The sequence below is a fragment of the Alexandromys fortis genome, unplaced genomic scaffold (assembly GCF_014885135.2).
Source record: "Alexandromys fortis isolate MF-2015 unplaced genomic scaffold, M_Fortis_MF-2015_v1.1 scaffold_21, whole genome shotgun sequence".
Lineage (NCBI taxonomy): Eukaryota > Metazoa > Chordata > Mammalia > Rodentia > Cricetidae > Alexandromys > Alexandromys fortis.
The window spans coordinates 8821094-8844080 of NW_026067905.1; the positions used below are offsets into that span (position 1 = coordinate 8821094).

A 22987-nucleotide genomic window follows, 5' to 3' on the forward strand; every position below is an offset into this window, starting at 1 on the left:
CTCTCTCTCTCTCTCTCTCTCTCTCTCTCTCTCTCTCTCTCTCTCTCTCTCTCTCTCTCTCTCTAAAGATTTATTTATTTATTATGTATTCTGCCTACATATATCCTATAGGCCAGTAGAGGGCATCAGATCTCATCAAAGATGGTTATGAGCCATCATGTGGTTGCTGGGAATTGAACTCAGGACCTCTGGAAGAGCAGTCAGTGCTCTTAACTTCTGAGCCACCTCTCCAGCCCAGAACATTTCTCTTAATAACTTTTTTGAGGAATCTTCATGCTGTTTTCTGTAATGATTGTGAAGATTTACAAACCAACAATGTATAAGGTTCTATTTTCCCCACACTGTCACCAATGTTTGTCTTTTTTTGCTGGTTTTTGAGACTCACTATTTAGCTTTGATTGTTCTAGAACTCAGAAATTCTCCTGTCTCTGAGTGTTGAGAGACATGCTGGCTCTCCTTGGCTTTTTTTTTTTTTTAAACAGTAACTGTTCTACCAACAGTAGTTGTTGATTTTGACTTCCATTTCTCTGTGATTCCCTGTTCTTTGGGAAAGTGTCTGTGTATATTCTTTGCCATTTTTCCAGTAGAGTCATTCTGTTTGTGTGCTTGTTTGTATTGAATTGTTCACGTTTCTGATGTATTTTCATTAATAACCTCTCATTAGATACATGATTTGAAAATATTTTTCCCATTCCCTTACTTCTTTTCATCTTGTTAATTATTTCTCTTGCTGTGTAGAAGCTTTCTAGTTGGGTGTTGTCCATTTTTTTTTTATTATTTTTACTTTATATTGTCCAAGAAAAGAGGGGGGTTGGGAGGTAGGGACAGAACCAGTGTAAAGAACTTCATCCCAGTATTTTCTGTCACAAGTTTAACTAATAATCTTTAATCCATTTCAAACTAATTTTTATGATTTATTTTATTTTATGTGGATGAGCATTTTTCCTGAATGTATGTATGTGTCTGGTGCCCTGAGAAATGAGAAGAAGGTATCAGATTCCCTGGAACTGGAGTTACAGACAGTTGTTAGGTACCATGTGCATAGTGGGAACTGAACCTGTTCCTCTGCAAAAGCAGCAAGTGGTATTCTTGACCAGAGAGCCATCTCTCCATCACCTCAAGTTAATTTTCATGATGGTGTACAAGTCTACATTTACTTTCTTGCACATGTATGTCTAGTTTTCCTAACACTTATTGGAAGTGTCTGTCCTTCCCTATTGTGTATTGAAGATACGGTAGTTTCTGTGCTACGTTATGGAGCTATAGTTGTGTCTTCATTTACAGTAGTATTTCTAGTTAATATATTCATTTTACATGTGGGTTTTTGTTTTGTTTTGTTTTTTGCCTGCATGTATTTCTGTATCTGGAGCCCAAAGAGGCTAGATGAGGATGTTGCATATCCTGAACTATTGACAGTTATGAGTCATCATGTCGATGCTGGGAGTCAAAACTGGGTGCCCTGGAAGAGCAGCCAGTGTTCTTAACTGCTGAGCCAGTTAAGTACAAACCAAGGCTGTAGCACACACTGAAACTGATACGGTTGAGGACTCTTTGAGAAGGGTATCCGTGGAGATCATGGTCAGTAGTAGTTAGTAGAGTGTCTTGATCTAAGTTAGTTTGAGGTATTCAGTGTAACCAAGCTTTGAGAATAAGGTATTATGATCACTATTTCAATAAAATTATAATCTTGATTTGCTGAGGAAGCATCTCATTTGCTACCAGTTGAAAACCTCATGCTTTTCGACTTTAACTAAAGCCACTAAACTTAGAGCCCAGTTTCTAAGTTAATGCTTTGTTCTTTTCTGCTATTCCTTACTTTTTCATTAAATTTGTCTTTTCTGGGAGGCCTGATAATTCCATGCACTTTAGCCCTATAAAAGGGAATTTTGCTTACTGACTAATAGGTCTATACCATTGGTAAACTTGGAAAGTCTTGGAAAACTTCTTTATTTGATATTTATATCTTTATCAGAACCAAGAAGAAATTGTTTCACTTTTCATTTCTTCTAATTTCTGATTTTTCTTGGTAACTAATTTATAAGTTGATGATTTGCATCAAACCAAACAATCCGAAAGGAAGCATATAAAATGTGATCATCTCCTTTCTCCTTTCAGCTTTGTTTTCCTTCTTTCCTAGTACAGCCTCGGTGGAATATGCTGAGTAAGGAAACACTAACTCATTATAAATAGGATTGTCTAGCTTTGTTGTCAAGTGCTAAGCTACTTTGTTGATAGAAGACATATATTAAGAGAGAATTAGTGATTAAATTGGAGTAATGGCTGTTTGCTTGTATTCGATTCAGCAGAAATATCTTAGTGTTTAGTTTTAGGCAGCGGTGGATTGCTGTGTATTCTTTCAGGCTCCAGGAGCCAAGGCTTGTTTACCTGTCAGAGGGTCAGGTCCTCTCACTGTTTACTACAAACAAAGCATTATCTAAATCTTAATTCTGTTTCCTCATTCTGCTTCTATTCAATAGCCCAGCAGTAAAAACAAGATCTCATCAAGTTTGCTCACTACTCCCTCTGTCTTCTAAGATTTTTGAGAAGTTGAAGATGGCTAGTATGAATTTTTTGTCATTTATTCATTCATTTATTTGTTTGTTTGTTTATTTATTTATTTATTTATTTATTTATTTATTCAAGACAGGGTTTCTCTATGTAACAGCCCTGGCTGTCCTGGAACTCACTTTGTAGTGCGACCTCAAACTCATGGAGAGTCGCATGCTTCTGTCGCCTGAGTGCTGGGATTAAAGACGTGCACTATCACTGCCTGGTTTAGTATGGAAATATTAAGTAGACCTATTAAATATTAAATAGGTTTAGTATAGAAATATTAAATAGAGCACAAGCCATTTCTATTCATAGTGCTAAGGGGTCTCCTTTGAACTTTTGATTCAGAATCAAGCTCCTTCACAAAATGGATGGTTCACAATTGTATTTTACAATTCAAGTGGTTGTATTCAGGGGATTCAGGTGTTTATAGCTTATTTTCTTCAATGGGAAAAGCTCCTGGATATCATTTTGCTTAGCAGTCAGTTACCTTCAACACATATCAGAGGTAGGTTTTTCTTTTTAATGGAATGTACTCAGTAAGACATTATCCTAACAAACACACAAAAGTGTGTGTTTTTTAAAGCAATATTAAATTATTGGTAGCTTCAGTAATTTTAAATAATAGAATAGTTTATATATAATTAGCTAATATAGGACTAATTTATAAACTGCAATCTTTAAGGCTATAAAACTCTGTGCACATCTCATTTATATTGCCAACCCTGTGTAAAAGAGCCATGGTTGGAGTTAAGTTTAAAGGCATGTTTTTAAAATGTTATCTGATAGAAATGCAATATATGAGCTAGGCGTGTAGCTCAGTGAGTGATAGAATGTTTGCCTAATGTGCATGAAGTCTTTGGTTTGATACCCAGCTCTGAAAAAAAGAAAGAAAAGCAAAAAAAAAAATGCATATGTGCTTAAGAGTTTACAACAAAAATAATCTTTTAGGAAATATTTATACTTAAAAGAGATGAACAGAATTTTTTATTAAAAAGTAAGCAGATGTCTTAACCTACTAATGTTCAAACAGTTCAAATTTCCTTTTTCTCATCTCTATATCATACCCTTATCCATCTGTATAAATTTCAGCATTGGGCATCATGGCACATGCCTATAATTCCAGTTCTTGGGAAATGAAGGTAGGAGAACCAGAAATTCAAAGCCAGCCTTAGATACTTTGGGTACATGCATGCATGTAGTACACATGAACTCAGACAGACAGACAGACAGATATACACACACAAATAAAAGCTTAAAAATAAATATTTTAAAAATACATATTATTTTTCCTAGCCCATTAGCAATTGACTGACTCTTTCTGTTGTTCGGTTAGGTTTGATTTGGTTTTTGGTTTTAATTTTCTAAGGCAGGGTTCCTCTGTGTAGTCCTGTCTGTCCTAGAACTAGCTGGGTAGACCAGGCTGGCCTTAACTCAGAGATCCACTTGCCCATTTTTGTTTGTTTGTTTCATTTTGTTTTTGTTTTGTTCTGTTTTAACACTACCAACAGACCATTCAGAGTATCTACCTCAATCATAATGGTTTCTACTACAACACAGACTGATGGCTTGTGTTCATCAGTAACTTGAGAGGAAATGGATAGCTTGTCTGCAGTCTTCTCTTTGTACTTAACAATGTCGTATAAATAATACTGTTGGACACATGTGTTTTCAGTTCACATTTTAAGTATAGAATGATATAGTAAAAGCAAAATAATAAGAGAAGAGAAATACATAATGCAGTTTTGGAAATGCAAACATTTGTTTCAAAAAGTGGACTATTGAAAAGTGAATCAAGGGATGGAGAGATGGCTCAGCAAAAAGTTAAGTACTCTTGTTGCTCTTGCAGAAAGCCCAGATTCAGTTACCAGCACCCACATGGTGGTTCCATGGCCATCCATAATTCCAGTTCCAAGGGATTCAGTGCATCTTCTGACCTATGCAGGTACCAGGCACACATGTAGTGTACATGCATATATGCAGGCAAAATACTTACATATAAAATAAAAGTAACACATATTAATTTTTTTCTGAGACTTGATTTTTTTATGTAACAGCTCTGGCTGTGTTGGAACTCACTTTGTAGACCAGGCTGACAGAGATCTACCTGCCTCTGCCTCCTGCTGAAATTAAACGCATGTGCCACCATGCCCAGCTCAACTAATTACTTTTAAATGAATTGAAACAAACAGTAGTGACTAGAGATGGTTAATAACACTGTTCTTCCAGTGGATCTGGGTTCTATTCCCAATACCCACATGTAGCTCACAAGCACCTGAAGCTCCAATTCTAGAGGACCTGTCACCTCTTCTGGCCTCGTTGGCTACGAGGTGTGCATATGATGCCCAGATATACATGCAAGCAACACATACACACACAAATAACATTCAAAAACTGTTTGATTTTTAAAGAGAGATTTGATAATGATAATAACAATAAAAAAGACAAAACATACTAACAAAAACCCCTAGTATGATTGTGCATGCCTTTAATACCAGCACTCTGGAGGCAGTGGCAGGAAGCCTGCCAGCTGATCCCTATAGCAGGTTCTAGGCCAGGACTACATAGTGAAACTCTGTCTCAAAAAACGAGACAACCCCCCCCCAAATGAACAAACAAAAAACAAGTACAAACTGAATGTATCTATCTTCTTCAGTCTTGCACTTGTGATGAACCTGATGCAGACAGGAAAAACCCTGAACTTTTCCAGTCATTCTTCAGTTTTCATCCAGACTCTGACTTACTGATGATATGACTCAAACTACTTGAACTCTTAAGGCAGGTAGCCTCTTACAGTGAGGATAATATATACTGCCTCATGTATTGTGTGACAGTGAGCAGAGTTCATACACTCACTGAAGTGCGCCAGGCCCATAGTTAAATGTTTTACTTCTCCCTTCCCTCCAGGTATCCCTAACCCCAACTCCTTGTTTTGTTGTTCAGTGCCAAGCTTCAGGATAATCTGCAGCTCTAAACTATCTCACAGGATGTTTCTTCTGACTCTCAGATACGAATGAACAGTGGAAAGCCTTATTACAATGCAATTATAAAGAAGGATGATTTATTTCCACATGATAGCTCATAGTAATAGTGTTTTGTTGATCAGGTTATAACAGATGTATATCATTATGCAGCAGATGCTCTCTTTGTTCCTTGTTCTTGTCACAATTGCTCAATTTAATAAAAGGTAATTGATTAAATTTCTGTTTGTCTTGTAGTCAGGAAACTAGAGAAGATAAGGAACAATGGGAGACTGATTCTCACTGCACTGTTACCTCCCACCACCTCTTATGTGTGTCAGTCATTGCTAACAGGGTTCATGTCACTTGTCAGAATGCTCTCAGACACTACAGTGGCTACAAGGAGTATGTTTCTCAAGGTGAGCTGGTGTAGGATTGCTATACAACACCTTTTTAAATTATTGTATCTTTCACATCATGCCTCCTGATTCCACCTATCTCCCCCCCCACACACACACACACTCCAAAGAAAAATAAAACAACGTAAAATTTAAGAGAAAAAGGAAGGAAAGGAAGAAGGGGGAAATCTCAGTATGGAAGCTAGAGTGTCATTGGGACCTAGGTAGTTGCAGGGTTGGTCAGCCCACCAGTTCTCCCCTGTCTTTGTCACCAGGGTGAACTCTTCAGCATTGCCCTGGCTAGTTCATCCCTTGCAGCAAGGGAGGAGCAGCTCTCCCACGTTCACATTCTCAGGGTGGGTTCTCCACACCTACACCTACACCTACCTTCAGGGCCAGGTCTACTGTGTTGCCCCGTGAAGTATAGGGGCCACTCTCCCAAGTGCTGCAGCCAATGAGGGGCAGGAACAACTTTCCTTCTCTTATGACCTCAGGGTCAGCTCTTCCACCTGCCTCAGGTGTTGATGGGGGTTGGACATCTCTTCCCTGCCCATGCTGGCCACAGACAAATGCATAATGGGGGTAATTCTCCCATGCTCACAACTTCAGGGTTGGCTCACCCACACCTCCACCAACAGGGTTGACTCTTGTGATGCCCAGGCGAGCTGCATACAGCACCTTTTATTTGTCATCTAGGATCTTTTTCTTTGTTTAATTTTTAAAATGAATATCTATAAATTGCATTAATTATATTAATGGATAAAATGTAATATACATTGTATGTTGTTTTGTTTTGAAATTCTGGTCTCACTATGACTAGTCTGGCTTTGGTTCCAAATCCAGCTGGCCTAGAACTCATTATATAGACCAGCATATGTCTCATGGAGATATATCTACCTGCTTCTGCTCCCTGAGTATTGGAATTAAAGGTGTGCACCATTATAGCCAGCTACATTGTATAATTTCTAAATCAAGTTAAATATATGATCTCCTTAGATATTTATTATTTCTGTTTTAAAATACCTTTATATATATGGGTGTTTTGCCTGCATGTATCTGTATGCGACCTACACAGAAGTCAAAATAGGGCATTGGATTCCCAGTAACTAGAGTTCTAGATAGCTGTGAACCTCCATGTGGATTCTGATAATTAAAGCCAGGGTCTCTGGAGGAGTAACCAGTGATAACTGCTGATCCATCTCCCCATTGCCCTATTTATCAGTTTTTTTTATGGTGACAATATTTGAAATCTTTACTTTTTGAAATACACAGTAAATAATTATCTATTGTCACTCTATAATATAGTAGCCAGTATCTCTGACTTTTACCTTACTGTGACTTAGTGTCCTTTGAGCAAACTTTCCTAAACCCTCTTCACTCACTGTCCCCAGGCTCTGATAACCACCATTCTCCTCTCAGCTTTTGTGAGAACAGATTTTGTGGATTCAACATACAAGTAAGATCACATAGGTACTTTGTCTTTCTGTACCTGGCTTGTTTATTTAGCCTAGTGATATCCAGTCCCTGCTTTGTGATCACAAATAACAGATTTATCTCTTTTTATGACTGATTAGTATTCCATTGTGCCTGTGGCCTACATTTTTTATTCACACATCTGTTGGAAATCTCTCAGTAGTATAGACATTTAAACATTTTTATTCTTGTAACCTAAGAAAGCTAGAGGTCTTTAATTTTTTCATCAATGTTTTAGAGTTTTCATTATAGAGCTTTTTCGCTTCTTTGATTAACTTTACTTCTAGGTATGGTATGATATTTTATTGTATTACATTGCATTATATTGTTTAATAGTATCCTAGCTAGAATTTTTCTTCCTATGATAAAAACACATGACCAAAATCAACTTGGGGAGGAAAGGTTTTTTTTCAGCTTACACAGCCAGGTCACACTCCCTTACAGAGGGAAGTCAGGGAAGGTACTCAAGGCAGGAACCCAGAAGCAGGAGTTGAAGCAGAGGCCATGGAGGAGACTGTTACTGATTTGTTCCCTCATGGCATACTTAGCCTTCTTTCTTATACAACTCAGTACTACCTGCCTGGGGTGGCATCTTCCACAATGGGCTGGGCCATCCTACATTAATTATTAAGAAAATGGCCAACAGGCTTTGCCTTCAGGCCAATCTTGTGAAAAACCTTCTCTAATATGAGGTTCGTTCCTTCTGAAAAAAAAAAAAAAAAAAAAAAAAAAAAAAAAAAAAAAAAAAAGCTAGCCAGTATACATAATCACCATAGGTGAGATAGCTTTCTTCATCTCCATTGAGCATAACTCACTATTGGTACCTATAGCAATATTAATTTACATATATTGTTTGTCTTGGGGGTTTGTTTTTTTGGTTTGGTTTAGGAAGCGAGCCATCCAGGCTGCAAGAGAGCCAGAGACCGGTGAGCACCCAATGAAGCCCCATGTTCCCTAGACCAACTCCTTCCAGTCTTGTGGGGGGAAAAGCTGCTGCAGCACATCACACATCACTTAAAGTGGTTTGTTTTGGCTACTAGTAAAGCTTATTAAATCACTGACTGCTTTAGAAATTAAGGTAAAATCATTTGTAGGTAGAATTTAGTTGTACTCTGCTCAAAGAGCCATGATGGGTCTGAAATAACCTTCATTTGGAAAAATAGCAAATATTAATGAATGCCTAGGGTCACTTAACATAGTCAGTGTGGGTTAGGTTAAGTTTAATTTGAATGCATTTGCTGTGGATTTTAGTGTTTTAATTGAGGCAGAAAGCCGAATTATTAGGGACATTCTTTCCTCCCTTGCACTCTATCTCACCCTTTCTTTGTGGTAAGATGCAAATGAACAGTAGGCTAGCCAGGGAGCCTGTCAGGCAGGTATTTCTGTCCATCTGGTTTTCTTTTCTCACTAATGCCATGGGCTTGTTTTTTTTTTTATGTTTGCTGAGGTTTTAGATTTGCTCAGCAGTGGTTTTAGATTTGCTTAGCAGTTGCTAGCAAAGATAAGAAAGATAATGAGCTGAATGGCTGGAATTCAACACAAGAATAATGGTTTTCTTTATTTTCGCATAATTTTAAGGAGAACTAAGGTTTTTCTTCCCTTTGTTCTTGTACTTTTCCACTCAGCGTCAGTGGACTAATTGAAATTACTAGTTCTCTAGGAAGCTCTCTTGTTTCTTCCTAGTGTTTCCTCATTCACATTGTTTTGTAGCTTTTGTTCTGGACTTGCAGCACTTGAGATTTTTGATGTTCACTAAGTATAGATAGAAATAATGGGTTTTAATGTTTAGCAAGAATTCATCATTTTACCTCTGTTTTTCTATATCAGCCCTGTGGAGTTTTGTGGTTTGGGAGATTCCTTATCATTAAGTCCCGAACACCTAATGCGTGTTTATGCCCTGTTGAAACCAGGTGTGAGGGTCACTAAGCAGGAGCAGCAGTTTTCTTCAGGGCATTGCATGTGCACATGAACACGCAAACCTCTGCTCTCTGGGCTGTATTCCTGCCTGGGTTATTTTGTTCTCCTTTCCATTTGACCTGATTTAATGGCCGTCATGTGCAGCAGGTAGACCCTGACACAGGGAAGAGTCTTTGCAGCCACTCTCATGAGGTGAGAGAACTTTCTTCTCAGTTGGGATCATTTTTAATATATTTGCTTCTTGGTGAATAACAAAGTTCTGTTTTCACAATACGACTCTTGCTGCATTGTGTTTGGAGAGAACACAGACGATAAAAAGGTCATCAGAGTCAGGTTTTTCCTACTTTTCATTTTGGCTGTTCCTGTTTCTGAATGTGTCTTTTCAGAATAGATGCTCTTGGAAGGCCAGGTTATTCAACTCAAACTTATTTAGTGGGAAACAAGTGTGGTTTTGTTTAAAAAGCATAGTTTTAGAACTATGACTTGGGGGGATAACAGTCCTTAGAACAAATGATCCTCCTCAGTGCACCATCTTCAAACCATTCCAGATTCAAATCTGTACTATGTATATATGCATGGAGAAATATCTTTACATACATTTGGGGGAGTATGAAAGTAGAAAGGACTATGAGAAAGGGAGATTTTAAGGGAGAGAGAAGGATAGAGAAAAAGGATGATAATGAAATATGAAAGCAAACAGTGGGAAAAAAGAGACCAGCAAAGGCCTGGCAGGGGCGGTGTGGTTGGTAGTGGGGGAGGGGCATAATTAAAAATAAAGCATAATGGCATATGTATTGAAAACCATAATGAAAATCTTTGTTTTTTTTGTGTTAATTAAAAAAAGTTTGGTGATTAAATTTAGTGATTTAAAATTATTAAAACGTTTGGAAAAAATTCAGATTATCTATTTTAGTTACTCTGGCTCTAAGCAGAAAGTCTCTGAACGCATCAAAATTGCTTTTTCATTGAATCCCCTTTTCAAGGTACAGAGACTTGATATTAGAAAACCTCAAGTTAGCTACAGAGTAGACTGCATTAATTGAAACCCATAGAAACTCTGGGGACTTTCTTAAAACCTAGATTTCATGTTACCCCTAGTTTTTTACTCTGTAGAGATTAAAAGGGCATTTGCTCTTTGAAATTCCCCTCTTAGCCCATTAAGTGCAAGAAAACAAGACACATTGCTTTTGCTTTTCCTTACTGGGGAAACTACTTACTGTTCTAGTCTGTCCCTCTCAATTTACATGACCAAGAGGAAACTGAAACCTAGCGAGGTTTAAATCACTCGCCCTGGGATAGACAGCTAGCAGTTTCCTGTTTGAACTGGGGACTTCTGTTTGCCAGAAGTGCCTTGGTTTTGCTGCCTGTGGATACACAGCGTCTCTAAGCAGTGGTGTCCTCAGCACTTGCCATAGTCTTTGGTCACAGGTAATTCTCTACCCACACTGCCATTTCTCCCAGTCAGTGGCATGCTTTGAGGTTCAGATTTTCAGAAACCCAGGGAGATGATCTAGTGGATTTCAGTCCCCCAGTGGGCAGGTGGATGGGTGACAAGACGGATGTTTTGTGAAAGTAAAAGGCTGAACAAAAGCTGCTGAGGTTGGGGTGGGGGTGTTAGCAGAACTCTCTAGAGACAGTAGAAAATGAATTGGAAAAGAGGAAAAAAATCAATATAGGAACAAGTTTTTTCTAACAGTTCTTGAAGAGCATGCTTTTTGTTTATATAAAGAAAACAGTAGTTTTCTCCCAAGACCCAGAATGTATATTTTAAGAAATATTTAAAATGGCAATAATAATAATAAAGAAAAAAGAGGATGGAGAGAAAGAGGTTAGAAATTCTAGTTAGTTGTTGCTCAAGAAAATCTAAGCACTAGGTGGACATGGAGACAGTTTTTATTTAGAAAGAAAATGTGGCTGTTAGATTCTTTAAGGAATTAAGTCAAGAAGTTATAGAATTGTTTGTCTGAGAAAACCACTTTGGTTGTTTTTCTAAACCTATTTTTGCATGCATTTTGATATCTTAGATCTTATTAATTTAATACGTAGCCCCTTTAAGGTGCGGTGTTCTGTTGTTTTCCCATGTGCTTTTTTTTTCCTTGGGATTGAAGTGTTCTTAACCAAAAAAGATAACCTATTGTTTCTCTAAATGCGCTCTCCCTAAACACAGAAGGGACCGCTCAAATGAGCTTAGTTAGAATTGCTGTTTGCCCCTGGGCGGTTGCCAGCAGGAAGAAAGGCATGATGGGAAGTAGTTTGGTTACCTTTCACAACAGGTGTCTTTGTCAGCGCACCTATTCAGATATCTGAGTGTGGAAGCACTGAGTCACCGCAGAAAGGAAAGTACGAAAGCAATTGCTCGGGCTTTCACATCTAGAGAGCCACGCTGCAAGGTAAAGCTCAAGTCTTCTGGCGCTCATGAATATGTGAAGAGGTTCACAGTATCTTTAAAAATACTACTGAACAGATAAAAAGAAATTTAAAAGGTATGAACAGCCCAGATAATTTATGATGCCTTGATTATCCTGATTATCACTTAAGTTTTACTTGGCTAGTTATTTTTAAGATAAATGTACTGGGAAATTCTTAATGGAAATAATGTTCTAAATACAAAGCTGCATTATGGGGGGAGGGGGGAGGAAATGAAGTAAAAATGCTTTACTGGCTCCCCTAAGGGTCAAACACTGCTTGAAGCTGTTTTAATCATGAGAGTTTATTTAAGATATTGCATTTTCTGTTCAAGTAAGCCTATTAGACTTGGTCATTTCCTAGCCAGGGAAGTTTGCCTTTCTGTGAGCAAGTGCTTTTAATAATGAATGCTTAACAGAAGTTGCAGAACTTCCATAGTCATATTTAAATGACACAAGATAACAGTAATCATGCTAATCTATAGAAGATGAAAATTCTTTAGGGAAAATACACTACATCTTGTTCTGAGTATTGTTTACCCAATTTTCACAAGCCAGTGAGTTTAAAAAACATAATCCTGGTATTGGTAGTGAAGGGCTAACGACTCGAACACAGCAGTATTTCTTTTTGTTTTAAATAGACTAACAAAAAGCTTCTCAGTGCTGTAGTACTGTTAACACTCGGCAGATACAGGAATCAGGTAACGGGCTTTTGGAGGAACTGTACTGTCTTCTGTCTTCATTGCTCAGTACTGTACTGGCTTATATAACTTGGGGGTTTAGGGAAATTTTCTTCTTGACACATAAAGCCTGTTTGCCATCTCCAGCTGTTCTCCAAAAACCACTTGTGGTAACTAAGGAATGGATAGTTTGTGACTATTAGCTTGTTTGAGTAATTAAAAGAAACCTCTAAACTTAAAAGGAAGAATATTTATTAAGGCGAGAAAAACAGTTTATATATGAGACTCTTGTGTTTCTTCCAGAATCACATCAGATATTTGTGTTATTTTAGTGGGAGAAAGGAAAATTATTATCAACTAGTATTGTTGTCCCAAATGAATTGTTCCCTTTTTTTATATTTTGATTCCCCCCCCTTTTTTTTTAACAGAAATCCTCTGGGGAAAGAATTCTTTATTCCCACTTCAGACTTCAGGAGATAAATTTAACAGCCCTAAGAGTTCTATAAATTCTTAGAAATGATAATAGATTGCCATCTTTTTATTTTCTAAGAATAAGAAAAAATAAGCATTGATTGCTTTAAGAAAAATCTACTTTTCTCCCACAAGGAATCTTCATATAGATACCAATGAAGGAAGAAGATGAACTATTTGAAAATGTTTTAATTACCAAGGAGATAACATAAATTAACTTTTGTTTGGGGTGTTTCATATAGGATATTTCTAGTCAGGAAACTTCCTTTTATTTCTGTTTTTTGAAGTTTAAACATTTCCCAAACCTGGATTTCTCCCTGTGCTGTGCTGAGAATGCAGAAGGTGTTTATGGCGTACACTTCCTGCATAGATAAGAGACCACTGCCAGTTTTTCACTAAGGGTGAATTGCTAGGCAAGCCTTCAAGAGCAGCTGGCTTTTCTTTTTTTTCCTCCTCTCTTTTTCTCTCTGGATTTTGACACTCAGCCCCTGGATCCCAGGTGGGCGTGTATACTGTCTGAGCTGCCCTAGGAGTTTTCCCCTGGATAGTCTGATCTGGAGCTGGGGAAGGAAGAGCAGCTGGCAAGATGATGGAAGAAATCTCCATTATGGTAGCCTATGACGCCCATGTTTTCAGCCAGCTGCATGATGAAGACTTCCTCACTAGCCTGGTGGCCATCAGCAAGCCCAGGTCCATGGTAGGTGTCTCCTTGCATACTACACTGTGGCTCCTCTTTTTCGAACACTATGGAGAGAGAGTTAGGTTCCTGTGAAGTGAAGAGAAGCACTGCTGTTGACTTTGTGTTACAGGCTACAGCAAGGTCTGCCGGTTTTCAGTGGTTTTGTTGTATTATTATATGTCTATAGTATGTTTTAAATACTACTGTAGTGAGGTTGAGAAGAATTTTTTAATTTCAAATACCATTTTTCTTTGTGTCTTGTGTTAGATGAAACTAGCTACAGTTTCATATATTCCATTCAGTCACACTAAAGTAGAACATTTCTTTTAATGAGCCATAACATCTCTGTAAATTGAGCTATCTAGAAATTAAAAAGCTTTCAGGTCTTACATTATCCCCAAGAAAACTATGTTCTTATGTTTGCTGTCATCTTTTTGCTGGCCAGTGAGGCTCACAGAGTGATCTGTGTCTCTTAAGCAAACTCTCTTAACTGTGCCTGTGCCCCTATGTGGTGTTTAGCGATGCATTGCAGCAACAGAATAAAAAGTTTATCATGACTGTTCGATCTTACCAGTATGAAAACCCACTTCTCTATTTTAAGGCACAGGAATACTAAAAGTACAATGTGGCAGATTTTTTGTTTGTTTGTTTTCCAAGTCTTAAATTACCATGGAAAAGATAAAGGTCAAATTCTGGATTGATTCAAAGAGACTTAAAGATTTTATCAACCAGTTGCGATGTTTCTACATTGTTTAGCTGTTGATCTGAGTAAGGAATTCAAAAAAGAAAAGTAAAATAATGAAAGAGGAGGGAGGAACTGGCCTCCGATTAGTTATTTACTGATATTAATAAATTTATTTAATATTTGTAAGGCAATTTGATTATTTAAGAATAGTAACTCAGATATACTTTGAAGAATAATGAAAAAATTCTAGAGGATCCGGCAGACCCAGCAGAGGGACTGGTGCTAAAGAAGGAAGTGGTGCTGTTGATAATGGCATCTCAGTGAGAGTTCATAGGGCTTCATTGGACTGCATTTCCACCATGATTTCTAGATGCACTTAAAAGTAGGTGAATGTAGCAACAGCAGAAGCTTAATATGTTTCTGGAGGTGTCTATTAAAAGAATCACCTGTCCAACTACATGTTTTATTAAAAATATATGTAATTTTATTTTTTTAATTTTTTTAGATGATTTTGTGTGTGTCTGCATGTCTGTCTGTATGTATACCATGTATGTGTCTGGTGCTCAGGGAGGTCAGAAGAGGGCACAGGATCCCCCAGAGTTATGGATATAACTGTTATGGATATAGCTGTTAGTAAACATGTGGTTGCTGGGAATCAAGCCTGGGTCCTCTAAAACAACAAATGTTCTTAACTGATGTGCCATCTCTCCAGCCCCACAATTTCTATTTTTATAATTATATACATTCCGTGAAGTTTATTGCCTACTGCAATACATGCTCAGTCAGGATGAGAAAGTCCTAGATACTTAAATTCCATTATATCCATTGATTTTGTAATAGTCAAAAAGAAATTTTTTTTTCTTTTTTTTTTTTTTTTTTTTTTTTTTTTTTTTGGTGTGTTTTTCAGACAGGGTTTTTCTGTAGCTATGGAACCTCTCCTGGAACTAGCTGTTGTAGACCAGAATGGCCTTGAATTCACAGAGATCCACCTGCCTCTGCCTTCCAAGTGCTGGGATTAAAGGCATGCACCATCACCGCCCGGCATTTCATTTCTTTATGATGGTTTTGCCAAGATCCTCTTAAGAGTCCGAACTGATTCTTCAGAAACTTAAAGGTGTTTTTCAGACCAAAGGGGAGAAGAAACAAAACCAGATTTGGGCAGTGGGTGTAGCTCGGCCACAGACTACTTGCTGGTCATGTTAACCACCTTGACTTTGATCCTTAGTACCACAAAGGCAAACAAGCAAACAGTCCCACAGAGTGTAAGTGGAGAGGACAGAGGAGCTAAAGAAATAAACAGCTTCTGAGTCATGGGGAGCATCTCACTGCTCAACAAAAATGGGCATTGTATTCATGTGTGCGGAGGGAGGAGAGGACATGCAGGGAGAGGGAAAATGGAAATATGAATGACTGCATGACTGAATCTCAATGCGCTTTTCCCAAATTAATTCTATGTGTAGCTAATTTATGTATATTTGATGTAGATTTGGTTACTGACACAGAAAGTTTAATATAAGATGCATATACCAATTTTTTTAATTTTTATTTATTTATTTATTTTTATTTTTTCTATATCAATTTTTTAAATAAAAATTACATTTTAGTCAGATGTGTTAGTACCTGATTTTAATCCCAGTACTCAGGAAGCAGAGACAGGCTTCAGTGTAAGTTCAAGGGTAGCCTCATATACACAGTGAGACCCTGCCTCAAAAATAAAACAAATAAAAATTACACTTATTTATTTTGTGTGTGGGATGGTATGCATGTAAAGATCAGAGGACCACTTTTGGGAGCCACTTCTCTCCCTCCTCCCTGTAGGCCCTGGGGATCTAACTTAGGTCATTAAGATTTGAAGGCTTTACCTACTGAGCCATTTTGCCAGCCCTATACTAAATTTTTAAATAGTTTAGATATTGAGGTGCTTGTTATATAACTTCCTAAAGACATTTAGATTCCTTTATCAGATGTGTTGTTTAAGATAATATTTTGTAGGAGGTAATAGCTGATTTTAGTTTGTCTGGAAAAACCTAGAATAAATAGGACACACTGTTCACCATTTGATCTGGTTTACATTCCATATTGACTTTTTTTTTTTTTTTTTGCTGCTTTGTTTGAGATGGACCCTCAAAACAATATAAAAGAAGTTGTTAGGCTTTCTATAGTATAAAGCAAAATGCCTCCAATTTGAGTCACTGCTGTGCTTCAAGGAGGTGACACCCTTATTATCTTGCTGGAGACTCTTCCAGCTGGGTTGACCTTTGAAAGAGATTTAAATGCTTAATATAGGATCAGGTCTTTCTCTGTAATTGGATTTTATTTCATAAGAGTAAATATGTTGATTCCTTAAATGGAAAAGATGTATGATTCTAAGGTGTGGACACTAAACCTTTTATTTAGAAGTGTGCACACACATGTGGAGGTCAGAAGGTAACCTGCAGAAGTCTGCTCTCCATTATGTGGATCCCAAGAATTGAACACAGACTGTCAGGAGTTGGCGGCAGGCACCTTCACCTACTGAGCCATCTGAAGGGTTTTTTTTTTCTTTTAATAAAAATATAAAGAAATTGACATGTGTAATGAAAATTTGGAAGTTAATTGGTGTGTACTTAAAGACAAAACCATACCACCACTTCCTCTCATGCATATACAAGTCTTTTAACCTAGCTGGGATGCTCACAGAAACAGTCGAGGAACTCCTTGTGAATGGAGTGGCCAGCCTCTTCCACCTCTGCCTTTTCTAGTACTCCTTATGGGAGAAAAGAGGACCATCCTTGCTGGATTGCACTTGTAAAGAGCTCACCACAGTGAGAGCTCTTACCAGTTACCTCTCTTCTGAGGAAGGGTGTCTTTTCTGAATTTCTGAAGGAAGTCTAAAGTAGGAGTGAACAGCCTTGCTGTATTGCCAGGTTGTACTTGAACTCTTAGGCTCAAGTTAGTTAGGTAGCCTTTCAGTAGCTAGAACTGCCTGTATGTACCGCTACTATGTCCAGCCGCAGCTGTTTTTAATTGCCTAGTGTAAATGAAGGAGAAAGCCACATCTGGTACACTTACTGTATTACAGGGAAAGCTTTGAATATGTATTTAAATTCAAAATGCATGAGCTCATGTTTAAATAGTGAATAAGCCTAGTCACTAATGCATACCCCAGCAGGCACAAATATTTAGAATTAAGTGTTACTTTATATTCTGTTCAATTATTTCAACTTTCTAATTTATTGAGTAGTCATGAAAGGAATATTGCTTTTGGCTGTATGTTAATCATAGTTAATATGTAGAGTGGTTTAATGTTTGTTTTAATACAGTGTTCTAGGCACAAGTAAACTCTCTACCCTTCAGATTCTTCTTCCCCCCAGTCTTATAAGAGAAGGGACCAAAGTCAATATTTATTAGACTACTATTAGATATTATAGGTAGAGCCAACTAGAGGAGTGGTTCTCAATATATCAGATATCCTGCATATCATATATTTATGTTACAATTAATAACAGTAGCAAAATTATAGTTATGAAATAGCAACAAAATAATTTTTTGTTTGAAGTCACTATAACATGTGGACCTTTATTAAAGGTCGCAGCATTAGATTGAGGACCACTGACTAGAGAGTAATTGCTATCCTTGAACAGTGAGGACGACAACTCCAAAGGAAGGCTGGAACAGTGGGTTTGTCTTTGGAGGCTGACCAGGTGTTTGCTAGGCAAGGAAAACAGGAGCCTTTGTGAGTAAGGAACAGCATGTGCAGAGTCTGAAAGATTGACGACTGTTTAAGGCACTTTATTTTCAGGGAGAAAGATGAGGTGAAGAAAGGGTTTCACCACTGTGAAATCTAGACTGACCTTGAATTTGCAGCAGTCCTCCCACCTCAGCTTCCTGAGTGCTGGGATTATAGGTATAAGCCACCATACCTGGATTTGTTAAGTAAAATACTTTGAAGTTACATGATCTTTTGGGCTGAGGAGTTAGCTTAGCCAGTAAAGAATCTGCTGTATAAGCAAAAGGATCTGAGTTCAGTCCCCAATAATTATATGAAAAGGTAGGCATGATGGTATTCACTTATAATCCCAACACTGGGATAGCAAGAGCCTTACTTGCAGACCCCAAGTCTTAGTGAGAGACCTTGTCTCAGAAAACAAGTGGACAGCGCCTGGGGAACAACACCTGGGATTGACATTGACCTCTGGACTCCTTGTGAACCCTCATACAGGAGCACACATACTAGTTAAAAATTGTTTTAGTTACTTGGGAACCAGGCAGTGGTGGCACATGCCTTAATCCCAGCACTAGGGAGTCAGAGGCAGGGATCTCCGAGTTCAAGGCCAGCCTGGTCTACAGAGCAAGTTCCAGGTTAGCCAGGGCCACACAGAGAAACCCTGTCTCAGTGAAAAAAAAAAAAAAAAAAAAAAAAAAAAAAAAAAAAGAGGAGGAGGAGGAGGAGGGGAAGAGGAAGAGGAAGCGGAAGCAGAAGAAGAAAAGAAAGAAAGAAAGAAAGAAAGAAAGAAAGAAAGAAAGAAAGGAAGGAAGGAAGAAAGGAAGGAAGAAAAGTTAGAAGTTAGTTACTGGGTGTCAGTTCAAGACTTCTCAGGAATTTACTGAATTTCTCTAAGCCTCCGTTTCCTTATGGGAGAAAAGAGGACCATCCTTGCTGGATTGCACTTGTAAAGAGCTCACCACAGTGAGAGCTCTTACCAGTTACCTCTCTTCTGAGGAAGGGTGTCTTTTCTGAATTTCTGAAGGAAGTCTAAAGTAGGAGTGAACTGAGTAGATAAAGTGTGGTCAGGATGTAGAAGGAGAGGACACATGTGATAGGAGAAAGGACTGTTAGTCTGCACTGCTTGATTGAGGCATTAGTTCTGCAAGAAAATTGAAGCTTTCTACCCTGAAGATTGCATAAAAGATATGCGCCTTGAACTCAGAATGGCTGGAAGACAATGTGGAACCAATAGTGGGGATTGTGTATGAGCCCTTGTCTGCTGAGCAGATGGGCTCAGTTATATAAGCAATAATGTGGCAAAAATGGGCAGGCAAGAACCAGATGGCCCCAGGGGGAAGAATGCAAAGGGCAACAGGATAAATACAGGTGAAAATTGTTGACAAGTGTCTGAACAATTGATAGTGGCAACATGAGTCAGGAGTTAGTCTTCACTTGTTTACTAGTTCTTGCAGTGGATAGATACAATCTTACTACTTAGGAAGCTATAATGAAAAGAGTAACTGATTGGGATACATTGAAATTACTACAGAATTGTCATGATGTTAGAATAGGAGAGTTAGATATTGTCTGAGTTCACTTTCTATCATGGTGATAAGCACCATGATTAGAAGCAGTTTGCAAAGAAAAGGATTTATTTCATCTTACAGTAATACTCCATCATTGAGGAAAGTCAGGTAAGAGCTCAAGGCAGAAACCTGCAGGCAAGAACTGAAGCAGAGCCATGGAAGAATTTTACTTACTGGCTTCTTTTCAATGCCTTGCTCAGCCTGTTTTCTAATAACCACCCAGGACCACCTGCCCAGAATTGGCACTGTCCACAGTGGTCTGGGCCCTCCCACATCAGTCATTAATCAAGTGTAAGATACATACACTTACCTACCTTATTTTCAATTGAGGCATTTTCTCAATTGAGGTTCCCTCTTCCTGGGTGACCTAGCTTGTATCGAGGTGAAAAAGCAGAACCATAACCAACACAGATATCAAGAATATATAAAGGAAAAGATGATCCATTTTGACTTTACCATGTCCTACACCTTGAAATTTAATATCATTCTGTCTCTGAAGGAGACTTGATTGACCAGTGGTTAACCTTGACCTTTAACAAAAGCCACTTAACCATATAACACAGGCTTTTTTATCTTGGCACTGGATAGATATTCTTAACTGACAGTTACCAAAATAGTACAGGACCAGCAACGGAAGGGGCCTCTTTCGGGGAACTAAAGTTTTCTGTTCTATAGATGGAAATTGAGGGTAAGCATTCTTGCAGTTTCTTTCCCCTTAGTGGTTTGGCACATTACATTAAGCAAGTCAAATTAAAAAAAAAATCATAGCAATTCCATATGCTAGAGATGAGGAAAATAATAAAATCATTGCAGTTACTTTTAAATCATCACTGAATAAACATTTCGAATATTGACTAGAATCAAACATTATAAAGGCAATTAAGGTCCTTCCATACTTCAAATTGTTTATTGAACATGTTTTATTCTCATTGTCATTTAGCATATTTTTGACTTGGCACCTTATATCAATTTCAAATTAGTCCAGGGAACCAAATCTTTCCTCATTTGATTTATCAGTTTTGATGAGTTAAGGTTCTTAGGTAGAATCCTGTATTAATTGAAACAAGTGAGGGAGTTTATTGCATGGACACCAAGGTGTGTCCTTTGAATACAAGGGCACACTTTAAGCTAGGCAGCAGTACTGGGCCTGGTCTCATGCTGGCAGGCATCCTGCATCTCTTGCCATCTAATTAACTTCTTCCCTTGCATCCACTTTATTTATTTCTCCATCCCTGGGTTTTCTCTTTCTCATTCCTGGAGCACAATACCGCTGCCATGCAGCACCTAGATTTATAGATCCATTGTAGACTATGAGTAATGTTGCTGCCTTTGACTCACAGATCTATGTGCCTTTGGAGAGAAACTGATTCAGTAGCTTTAGGTAAATTGCGACGATACTGAATAGAACCCATGAGTGCATGACTGGAAATAGCATTGTTATTCTCAATAGCTCCAATCGAGATACTAGCCAAAGATCTATCATGTGGTGAATGTCTAAACACCCAGTGATATATTCATACAGTTCACTACAAATACAAATTATAAAGAATGAAATACTGATACCTGCTACAATATAAATGAAACTGACAAACATGAAACTAATAAAAGGATCTAGTCACAAAAGACTAAATATTGGATGATTGCTGACACTGGACATGAGATTTTGAAAGTTGCTAGTGAAGATATGTGGTGGACTATTCTGTATATTTTGAAATTCTTTGTCACAGTTTTTAAAAAGTTCCTAGTTACTTTTTGTTGATATTTCTAAAACACGGACTCTCAGTTTTCGCCTGCTATTAGTCATTTTGCCTCCTACCACTTTCTTGGCTGTTTTCTTTCTCTTTTTCCCTGACCTAGCCTGTAACATCCTCACACCATATACACACATGGAGTGTGTTGTGCTTCCATCTCAGTGGAGGGGACATTCCTGCCCTGCCAGCTCACTGTCTTCTCAACTTCCTCTTTCACTGATCATCTCCTCCCCCTTAGTCCAGACAAAGCTAGCTTATAGTTCAGTTGTCTGTTTACATCTTATTAGAAGCTCTGCGGTTTTTCACATAGCTTCTTACACACTTCAGAGGTACTAACTACATCTTAGCTTCCAGACAAGCTTTTTTCCTGGGCACATCTATGAGACCAGGCTTTCTTTTTATATGTTTAGTATCCTTGGGAGGAGTGGCTGTTTAATAGGATATTTATATATTTACTTATTTATTATTTTATTTTAATTTGAGGTAGAGTCTAACTACATAGTCCTGGCTGGACAGAAACTCACTATGTAGATCAGACTGGACTGGAACTCAAAGAGATCTTCCCAGTTCTGCCTCCCAAATGCTAGGATTAAAGACATGCACAATCACACCTTGCTCTAATAGGATTTTGTAGGCATTTAGTTTACTGTGCACATGCAAACAAAGCTCATAGTTCTGATTCCTTAGCTCCCTGTGCTGAATAATCCTAACAATCTGTGGTAGGTGCTTTAGATGAATATTTTTATTTATGTTTGATAGCCAGAGTTGTTATCACTGTCTAATGGATAATAAGATGGAGACTTCAGGAAGTTAAATAATGTTTCCCCAAGATCACATAGGAAGGAGGAAGTAGCTGAGACTGGAGGGAAGTCTACTTTGTTACACTCCTGAGCCTCTATAGACAGCCCTCTTGACAGTGGGGGTTGAAGCAGGGAGGAAACAGAAATACTAGAGGTGTCATCTCCACTGTTATCTTCTTGACTGGCTGTGACTGACATACTTGGGGAAGGTTTCTAGGGAGTGGACTGCCAACAACACTGGGATTGGCATTGGAAAGAAGATTGCATAACTTTAAAACTAGCTGTCTCTCTGATATGGAGTGAATTAAAATAGGAATGGCGGACTCTAAACCTTTAGTCAGAAGACATTGTTGGCAGTTACTGTGTAAAGACTGCTTGCTTGCAGGACAAGATGATTACCGTTAGGGTGTTTTCATTGGAAATTTCTTAGTTTCATTGGAAATTTGCAGCCATAATGCCATAGACTGGGTGAGGGTTACTTCCCTCCGTTTTAGAATCTGAAATCTTAAGTCAGGGTGCCAGCACTATGGGACTCCCAATGTGGGTCCTCCTCCTGTTCACAGATGATTTTTTTTTTTTTTTGTAGTTTAGCATGCCAGAGGGCACAGGAAGAGCAAGCCTTCTTATGATTCTTCCTGTGAAAGAAAACCACCCACCCAGGACTTAATTGCTTCCTAAAGGCCCCATGACCAAATCCTGTTAAGAATGGACTACTGCACCTATTGGTTTTGTGGGAGCCTAGGCAGTTTGGATGCTCACCTTACTAGACCTGGATTGAGGTGGGTGGTCCTTGGACTTCCCACAGGGCAGGGAACCCTGATTGCTCTTTGGGCTGACGAGGGAGGGGGACTTGATTGGGGGAGGGGGAGGGAAAGGGGAGGCGGCGGTGGGGAAGAGACAGAAATCGTTAATTAATTAATAAAGAAATAAATTTTTAAAAAAAA

General features: G+C 38.3%; 1 protein-coding gene across 6 annotated transcripts in view; it reads left to right on the forward strand.

The window, feature by feature from the left end:
- Positions 1 to 22987, forward strand: part of Rabgap1l (RAB GTPase activating protein 1 like) — a 262467-nt gene that overhangs the window by 152311 nt on the left and 87169 nt on the right. The window contains exons 1-2 of one of the 6 annotated variants that reach the window (XM_050135143.1): positions 10858 to 11781; positions 13354 to 13551. The exons of 2 other annotated variants lie outside the window; for them this stretch is intronic. In XM_050135143.1, coding sequence (XP_049991100.1) covers positions 13441 to 13551 — 111 coding nt within the window. In that variant the 5' untranslated portion in view covers positions 10858 to 11781; positions 13354 to 13440. Of the gene's footprint in view, positions 1 to 10857; positions 11782 to 13339; positions 13552 to 22987 lie in introns of those variants that run through there. 3 more of the 6 variants (XM_050135141.1, XM_050135139.1, XM_050135140.1) reach the window with 3 other exon arrangements.